The 9762-nt window shown below is 35.3% G+C and overlaps 1 protein-coding gene across 2 annotated transcripts; it reads left to right on the forward strand.

Annotated features, from left to right (window-relative positions):
- Nucleotides 1-1174: 1174 nt before the first annotated feature.
- Nucleotides 1175-9542, forward strand: zgc:113184 (uncharacterized protein LOC553745 homolog). 2 transcript variants are annotated; one of them, XM_056467824.1, is made up of 5 exons: nt 1175-1285; nt 2620-2771; nt 5848-5976; nt 7133-7329; nt 9225-9542. In XM_056467824.1, exons 2-5 carry the CDS (start codon nt 2660-2662, stop codon nt 9396-9398), a joined length of 612 nt encoding a protein of 203 aa, XP_056323799.1. In that variant the 5' UTR covers nt 1175-1285; nt 2620-2659; the 3' UTR covers nt 9399-9542. The 2 variants fall into 2 exon arrangements, with proteins under 2 accessions (XP_056323799.1, XP_056323800.1); XM_056467825.1 differs by having other exon boundaries at nt 1185-1305.
- The last annotated feature ends 220 nt before the right edge of the window (nt 9543-9762 follow it).

Genomic DNA, 9762 nt, shown 5'->3' on the forward strand with positions numbered 1-9762 from the left:
TTGTCAGTGTTGTAAACAGTACTAAATATTTTTGTGCAAACAATTATATACATTGCGTTTAGGAAACTTTGATGAATAGAAAATCTAAAGAATCATTTTTAAACATAATATTAACTTTTTTGTCATTTCTTAACTGTCTTAAGAAAGAAAAATTGACTTAATTTCATTAAATGTAATGTAAGAGGACAACATTAAATATATTGTTTTTAAAGTGATTAAAGAAATGCAGGATCTTAAAAATGTGCATAGATATCATAGACATGAACGGTTTTGTTTTCATTTAGTATACTGCTATTTTACAACTTATTTCAAGTTAATTGATTTCGCTTTTAAACTGTTAATATTATTATTATTTTATTAATTATTTTAATTAAAAAAATCTAATTGCCTTTGAAATCATACATTAAAATTGAGCAGATTCTGCATACAGGTTACTACCACATAGTGAATTATTATATTAATTTAGAATACCTGTATACTATATATGTGAATATAACTTTTTATTACTTTTCAGAATGAACAGAAATATATTTATAAAATAAAACACTTTTTAAAACAAATTAATATTTATTTTATAAATAAAAAAGAAAAAAAAAACACTTTCATAAATCATTTTATTAAATATATGAAGCAGCAAGAATATTTTCAACACTGTTTTAACTTTAATCGTGATTCTTGAGCATCAAATCAGCATATAAGAATTGTTTATAAAGTATCATTATTAGAGTGGATTAAAGACTAAAGTAATGATGCTGATAATAAAGATTTAAACACAAGAATAAATGACATTTTGCAGTATATTCACATATTCCGCCTTTATAAAGCCAGCCTGGTTTAAGCTGGACATAGTTGGTTTTGGCTGGGCTCCCAGCCTGGCTAGGTGGTTAAGCTGGTTTTAGGTGGTCATTTTCCAGCCTGACCAGCCTGGAAATGGCCAAAACCCCTCTAAAACCAGGCTGGTCAACCAGCCAAAACCAGCCAACCAGCCTAGGCTGGTTTAAGCAGTTTTTTTCAGTAGGGAAATTTTAAGTTTTTTAATTTATTTTATTTTCAACAAACAAAAAAAAAGCAGCATTGGAGAGCAGGATTTTAATAATAAATAAATAAATAAATAAATCAAAATCACGAAATGTGCAGTTTTTGTGCTACTACTAAACTGACCCGGGAGAAGAAAGGGGCGGTTCATGGACGAGTTCCTGTTTTGATTTCCTGTCACTGTTGTAAAACTGTTGACATATATTTGTAACTAACTTTAAAAGCTTATACGGATTTTCCCCCAGCACAGGTTCGTCAGACTCTTCAACTGTATGTATTTGTTCACAGGATGTTAGTTTGTTATGTAGATTGCGATAATATGTTGGTCTCTTCACACTTTTATTGTGTGTTACCGCAACAACAAAATAATAATAATTATTATAATAATAACGTTACGCATTAAACCGGACAATTAAACAGATGGAGAAAGCAACGTTTCTTAGTATTGATGATATATTATAGTCATATATCCCTCACGAAAATTAACCACGTTATTTTTATGGTAAAATTGTAGTAAGCATCGTCTTACATTTGTAGGACTAACGTTACAGATGTACTATTGTAACGTTAGTACTTCCATTTGTTTAATTACAGCTTTATTATTGTAGTACTTCATTTATATAACTAACATTAGCTTTAAAAGTAGTTTAAAACTAGTTTTAAAATTGTAGTACTTTCATTTGTATAACTACAGTTTTACTATGGTAAACACTATGGTTAGCTTAATATGTGGTTGCCATAATCGACTATGGTAGGTCAAAATTAGTTTAACCATAGTTTTACCATGTTACCTTAGGACAATGCGCTACAAAAACAAACCAAAATTATACCAATAAACCATTATTTTTGTAAGAGATTGGATATGTTTCTGTGTATTAATATTTAATAGTCAGGGCGCTGAGGATGTGGTTGAGGTTGAGATTTATAATTTGCTCTAGTGATGATACAAACTGTACAGTATACAGTGTAGCGAAATGTGTGCTTTCAGTTTGAGCTCTTGTGGTTTCCATCTGTTGACTGAAGTGTTTCATAGTGACTTCTGAAATAATTCAATTCTCAATTCAATTCAAGTTGACTTTCATTGTGCTTTTCACAATAATCATCGTCCCGAAAAGTGCACATCATAGCATTACAGTCAAAATCTGAAAAGTTCAAAGTTGTGTATAGGATAGACAGTATATTAACCTGTAGTTATACAGTTTATAGTATCCTTCCAAACGAAATAATATTTGCATGCAATAATAATACGTTAAATGAAGTGTATTAAGTGTTTGTTGTCCTCTCAGTTCTCAGATGGTTGGTGTCATCTCATAAAGTCCACGTAGTGTATAAATCTTGACAGTGTGTATTTTTTATCCCAAGTCAAGAGAACAAATTATCAGATGTTATAGTTTTGATGTCACCAAATTATAAGCAGATTAGCCATGTATGATCTCATGTACATTTCTTAATTAGTAAAATAGCAACTAGCTACTATAATCCAGAGTCAACATTGCAGGAGTGCTTTTATTAGGTGTATTTTTGTTGTTACTGTATGTTTACAGTTATAATACTAGATGTCTCTCTTTTTTCCTTTTTGCACAGACGTCATTGATCTTAAATCTTCAAGCTCAAGGACTTGAGGATGGAGGAAGCGTACGCTGCCTTGTATCAGGAGTTCATGCGTCTCCAGTCACTCTGCTTAAAACAAGCAGCAATGCTTCAGCATCTCTCCGACGCTTTACAGCGACAGCAAGGTCAGAGATGCACATGAGTGTGAAAAAGTTAGGACGCCCTATTAGTTTCTTATTTTTCCATATCTGGGCTCTGATTTATAAAATGAACATAGAAACTTTCTTAAAAGTGAACGTACACTAGAATAGATTACTTTATTAATGATCATGGCTCATATGGTGGATTAATTAGGTCAAAATGTAAGTGAATTATCTTTACTTAAGCCCCGGTCAGATCACCTGATTTTTATTGTCGGTTACGGAAGTCACTATTTCAGATTATGCGATATTTTTATTTATTTTTCTTGATAAAATCTCGACTTGTCGTGGGTGACAAATGTGCCAGACTACACGTTTCTTCACGATCAGTCATCCCGGGACGTCTACGACGAGTATTATTTCCCAAAGCAGTCACAAGTGATGCTATAACAATGTTTCTTATTCATTCATTCATTTTAATTTCGGCTCGGTCCCTTTATTAATCTGGGGTCACCACAACGGAATGAACCGCCAACTTATCCTGCATATGTTTTACGCAGCAGCTGCAACCAATCACTGGGAAACATCTAAACACACTCATACACTACGGACAATTTAGCCTACCCAATTTACCTGTACCGCATGTCTTTGAACTGTGGGGGAAACCGGAGCACCCAGAGGAAACCCACGCCAACACGGGGAGAACATGCAAACTCCACACCAATGTTTCTTCTCTCAATTTAAATTATTTTAATCTTAATTCAATCTCAATAAACACTGATGCTTGCTGAAAACTAATAACTACAATGTTTAAGGGCATTCGTTACGACATGGTTAGGACCAAACGTTTTTATTAAACCAGTGTTTCCCAGCCCTGTTCCAGAAGGCACACCAACAGTACACATTTTCAACCTCTCCCTAATCAAACACACCTGAATCAACTTATCATAACATCAGAAGAGACTCCAACACCTGAAGCTAATGGGTCAGAAAAGGGAGACATCCAAAATATGTACTGTTGGTGTGCCTCCAGGAACAGGGTTGGGAAACACTGTATTAAACAATCCCTCACCTGAACTTGCCGCGAGTGAGACGGACAAAATGAAAGCACATAAGCAGCAGCAAGGCAAACTCAGATGCTTAAGACATAATCTTTAAAATAATGACATGTTAAAAAATAAGCAAATATATACCTGAGATTGGGGCAGCACGGTGGCGCAGTGGGTAGTACAATCGCCTCACAGCAAGAAGGTCGCTGGTTGGAGCCTCGGCTGGGTCAGTTGGCGTTTCTGTGTGGAGTTTGCACATTCTCCACGTGTTCGCGTGAGTTTCCTCCGGGTGCTCCGGTTTCCACCAGTCCAAAAACATGCAGTACAGGTGAATTGAATAAGCTAAATTGGCCGTAGTGTGTGCTAGAGTGTGTGGGTGTTTCCTAGTGTTGGGTTGCGGCTGGATAAGTTGGCGGTTCATTCTACTGTGGCAACCCCTGATTAATAAAGGGACTAAGCTGAAAAGAGAATAAATGAATGAATAAATAACTCAGATTTGTGATACAATCACAGTGGAGCATTCATTAAATCCTTATTTTCCTGAGAGCGAAACAAAACATCCACCCTTATAGTTGAGGAGTGGAGGGGCACAAACAAAAATATAATTTGTATATTTTTCTTGGAAAAAATATCTTTTTAAAATAAGAATTTCATTTGCAATAATTTTTTACTTAGTTTTAATGCATCTTTTGTTGGCCAGTTATCTAACAAGATTAGCGAATAACATTTGAGGTGATGCGCTACAAAACAAGTCCGCTATATTTGCCAAAACACGAATTGTTGGTGTTGGTTTGTTAAATAAAGGAATAATCTAGCCTAAATAAAATGAAAGTGAAATATTCCGTTTCAGAGAAGCCTATATTAAACTATTTTCACTTTTAATTACTAATTTGAATAAGCAGGAGATACTTTTTCAATGTATTCGCAGCACTGAGCATGCTCCCAGATTACTTCGGAAGAACAAACTCTGTTGGAAGGATGAGAGAACTCAGAAACTCGTTGTGAGAATGAAGACGTCTGCATATTTGTGCCAGTCTGTCAGATAAACTGCTTAAAACACCTTAACATTTTAGAAAAGGTAGTTAAAGTTTGCATAATCAATGATTGATCTTATCCACCCGTGACCCATAAGTAAATATGCAGCCTATTTTTTTTTTTTTACCTGAGCAGCACATTAATGGCAGATTTAAAATGATATAACTGAGAAATTATGTGCTCCTATTGCACAGTGTTGCGTTGGCAGGTGTGTTTGTTTGTGTGTGTTTGTCTCTCTCTCTCCCTCTTTCCACCTGCAGGCCCCGCCCTAACTATGCAGGCGACGTGCCCTGGGATTGGAGGAGGTTATCCAGGGCGTCCTTTAAAAAGAGAACAACGGGCGTAGGGCGGGAGAGCGAGTTTTGTTGGCGTGTTGTTTGAGATTGTGATAAAGTTATTCCTGTTGTTGAGTTGTTTTCGTTGATTGTGTTTCTTGTGCTGTTGTACTAGTGTTGACGTTGTGTTGGATACCCATCCGTGTTTCCCCTTCCTATTATTTTTGTTTGGGTTTGTGTGTTTGTTGATTGTCACCCACGGGACGAGAAAAAAATTAAACATGCTAGGCTTTCTGCTATAGTGTCGTGAAGCGTCACAGGCATATTACCGGTTGTCGTGAACTATGCCACATTACACATTTCGTCAAGGAAATCGCGCCGAAATTGTGACAAATTCGTGTGGTCTGACCGGGGCTTTAGAGTTTATTTACAGCTGCGCATGTTCTCTCGTCAAGTTCGTTTTTTTTACAGATCACAAGATTTGCATGGGAATTGGTGTACGCTCATTTCAATTAACAATGGGATGAATGAACTAAACCAGTGTTTCCCAACCCTGTTCCTGGAGGCACACCAACAGTACATATTTTGTATGTCTCCCTTATCTGACCCATTCGTGTCAGGTTGTGGAGTCTCTTCTAATGTTCTGATGAGTTGATTCAGGTGTGTTTGATTAGAGAGAGCTTGAAAATGTGTACTGTTGGTGTGCCTTCAGGAACAGGGTTGGGAAACACTGATCTAAACGACCTGCATGTTCACTTTCAGGTTCGGCAACAGCTTCAACAAGGAACCTTGTAAACCCATGCCAGTGCACAGGAAAAAACACAGATCAGAAAACACAGTGCTATGAATCTCAGAGACATCCTGCTGGAGAAAACCTGCTCGACCTTCAGAGTATGAGATTTATCATCTGAAAGCTTTTAAAGAACTTTCCACATTTTTTTTTTCTTTTTTTAAATAGGCTCAATTTGAAGCTCCCTTATAGTTAAACAGCTGATTTTAACCATTTTTTAATCCATTCAGCCAATCTCTGGGTCTGGCGGGAGCACTTTTAGCTTAGCATAGCATAGGTCATTAATTTGGATTAGACCATTAGCATCACACTCAAAAACAACCAAAGAGTTTCGATAATTTTCCCATTTAAAGCCTGACTTTTCTGTAGTTGCATTGTATACTAATAATGACAGAAAATGAATAGTTGCTATTTTCTAGGTCAATATGTCTATATACTATACTCTCATTCTGCCATGAGTTATTTTAAGGATTTATCATTATATACTGTTTCAGACTACTAAAAATATCAATAAAAGGCATTTTGTTAAGCTTTTTAACAAAAGTTGCTATCATATTTAACTTTGCAGCGACGCAAACATTAAATGATGAAATTATTCATGAATTAAATGGTAAATTATCCATTGCTGTTCTCATATGGCTATTTAAAACCTTGCAAAATAATTCAAGCTAAAACATTTTTAATATTATGTTATTGTTTTTACATATTATTTTAATAATATTGTACTAACAGAATTTCATTGACTCTGGTTTCTTTCCATTTAAAGATGTTTACTGAATTTTCCTAACTCCGGTCAACAAACTGTTGCTTTCCTATTTGGTAATATAACTTAAAACAGTCCAATAACGGCGGAGCAAACCATTACAAACAAAGGAGTAGGGGTTAAATCAACAAATGTACAGAACTAAGCATATCAATATGTGTAAATTGTACGTGAATTTGAGCACTATTAATAAATTATATTAAATCAAATTATGGCTCTTACAAATATATTATTATTATTATTATTATATAAGGTGGTTTATTCTTCTGTAGTGGCCGCTGACAAATCAGGGACTCATCCAAATGATAACAAACAAATGAATGAATAATATATAAGCACAATGGCCTGATTTTCTATTCATTGTGTCATGAAAATTCAGCTCTTTAGTCAATGAAAGTCAGGAAATGTGATGGTTTAAAGTGGGAACCCTGTTATTCAAAGCCATCAGCACTGATGTTGCTTTTAATTATAAAATTTCTTGTGTGTTTGTCCAGCTACTAATTGTCTGGGTCAGGTAGACAGCGGATTAGACAAACTACATCTTAACATGGACGTGCCGGATCAGAAACAGGGAGTCCACGATAAAGCAGTTTTCCACAATCCTGTCCAGATGCCTGCGAGCAATGCCTGGGATGACCTGAGGAAAGCTGAGGAACAATATTACGAGAACCAGACTCCACAAAGGCTGCGGGTTTGTACCATATTGTTGTTCACTTTAGGCCACTTTGCTTAAACCTCCTAACTATTTTACCAATAACATGATAATATCCACGCACTGCAAAAAAAAATAAAAGAGTTTAGAGATTTTGACATGTTTTTTTTGTCTAAATATCTAAAATAAAATTTAAATCAAGATGCATTTTCAGAAGTTTTTTGCTATTTTCACCCCAGCGCAACATTGTTTAAATAGTGAATGCATTTGTGCCCATTTCTGTCCATTTTACAAGTCTCCTAGAGACAATTGACTTGAGGCATTTTATAATACATTCAGCCGATTTCTTGTTCTGGCAGGGTCCCTTTTAGCTTAGCTTAGCATAATGAATTGAAATAGATTAGACCATTAGCATTTCATTTTTAAAAAATGTTTTGATAATTTTCTCAAGTCTTCTGTAGTTACATCGTGTAATAAAACTGACGGAAAATTAAAAAAAATCCTCTATTCTAGGCCAAGATTACTAGAAACTATACTATACTATTCTGCCGTAGTAGTCAAGAAACTCTGCTGCTGTACCATGACTTGACCAAGCAGAGTGATATTATGCAGAGCACAAGATTTGGCTGTTTTTAAAGGACGCCTTGAAACCACTGAGGCATGAGAGACGTCGCTGTTTAACCGTTGCTATTTTGAGACAATAGAAATGGTGAAATAGACGGCACCATTGACCAACTAAAAGCTGCTCTAAAGTCAACGGTGCAGTGTTTTATTTGATATTTAAAGAGTGTGTTAGTGTTATGCTCCTATGCAGGTCCAAAACGCACATACTCATTGCTTATTACACACACAGGGATGCACAGCAGCACACAGATATCTGTAAATATGAAAAATGAAAGGATTATGATGTAAAAAAATATATATATATATATATTATTGTGTATATAACCTCCAAACTATTTCACCCAAAACATGATAATATCCATGCACTGCAAAAAAAAAAGAAGTTTAGAGATTTTGACGTGTTTTTTTTGACCAAATATCTAAAATTGTTTAAATCAAGAAGCATTTTCAGAAGTTTTTTTACTGTTTTCACCCCAATGCAAGTGTCATTTTCACATTTTGCGACTCATTGTTTAAATAGTAAACGCATTTGTGCCACTTTCTGTCCATTTTACAAGTCTCCTAGAGTTAAACAGTTGACTTGAACCATTTTTAATACATTCAGCTGATTTCTTGTTCTGGCAGGGTTACTTTTAGCTTAGCATAATGAATTGAAATGGATTAGACCATTAGCATTTCATAAAAAAAATGTTTTGATAATTTTCCTATTTAAAGCTCAAGTCTTCTGTAGTTACATTGTGTAGTAAAACTGACGGGAAATGAAATAAATGTCAGTGTTATGCGCCTATGCGGGTCCAAAACGTGCATACTCATTGCTTATTACACACACAGGGATGCACAGCAGCACACAAATATCTTTAAAAATGAAAAATGAAAAGATTAAGATGTAAAAAAAATCTATATGTTATTGTGTATATAATTTTAAAAACTGCTACCTCCTCCTATTTTCTTCTCCAAAACGTGCACAATCATTGCTTAATACACACACAGGGATGCACAGCAGCACACAAACATCTTTAAAAATGAAAAGATTAAGATGTAAAAATATATAAAAACCGCTATCTCCTCCCATTCCTTCTCCAAAATGTGCTTACTCATTGCTTATTACACACACAGGGATGCACAGCAGCACACAAATATCTTTAGATATGTCAAATGAAAGGATTAAGATGTAAATGCATATATATATTATTGTGTATATAAATATAAAAACCGCTATCTCCTCCCATTCCTCCTCCACCTCAGGAGACTTTGGTGGAATCTGGCTCTATTGTAGCCAGTTTTTTCATATATATCTGTGTGTGTTTCAGAGGCCCTGGTCGTCCTCTTTCCTGGACAGTGAGCTGCTCAGTCAGGCTGGAGGTCTGGTCATGTCTGGAGTGACGCTTCAGTCGCAGGTGTGTGAGTTTTGTCACGCTGTGTTTCCGGGACACACCACCACCCGCGGAGAGTTTCTGCGTCACCTCACAACACACATGAACTGAAGAAGAAGAGCTGAAACACTTCTCTCTGACCAAACAGAGACGCATAACATGATGGAAGAAGAGCGACTTTCATTTGATTTCTCATCTCCTGTTTCAGCTTTGGTTCCATCACAAACAATTTGTATTAAAAGAAAGTTAATGCTGTGACATGATTCCTCATGATTAATCACATTACATAATATATATATATATATATATATATATATATATACAGTGAGAATTATTAGCCATCCTGGATTATTAGCCCCTGTTCCTTGCTGTTTAAAGGAAGGAAAAACACATTTCTAAAGATAATAGTTTTAATAGCTCATCTCTAATAACTGATTTCTTTTATCTTTGTCATGATGACAGCACATAATATTTG

This window comes from Danio aesculapii, chromosome 11 (assembly GCF_903798145.1).
Source record: "Danio aesculapii chromosome 11, fDanAes4.1, whole genome shotgun sequence".
Taxonomy (NCBI): Eukaryota; Metazoa; Chordata; class Actinopteri; order Cypriniformes; family Danionidae; genus Danio; species Danio aesculapii.

Excerpts from the sequence above, each read along its gene's own strand:
- zgc:113184 (XM_056467824.1), top strand. The coding sequence starts at position 2,660 with ATGGAGGAAGCGTACGCTGCCTTGTATCAGGAGTTCATGCGTCTCCAG. Across the intron at positions 5,977-7,132 it reads AAACCTGCTCGACCTTCAGA|CTACTAATTGTCTGGGTCAG; the intron begins GTATGAGATTTA and ends GTGTTTGTCCAG. Across the intron at positions 7,330-9,224 it reads AGACTCCACAAAGGCTGCGG|AGGCCCTGGTCGTCCTCTTT; the intron begins GTTTGTACCATA and ends TGTGTGTTTCAG.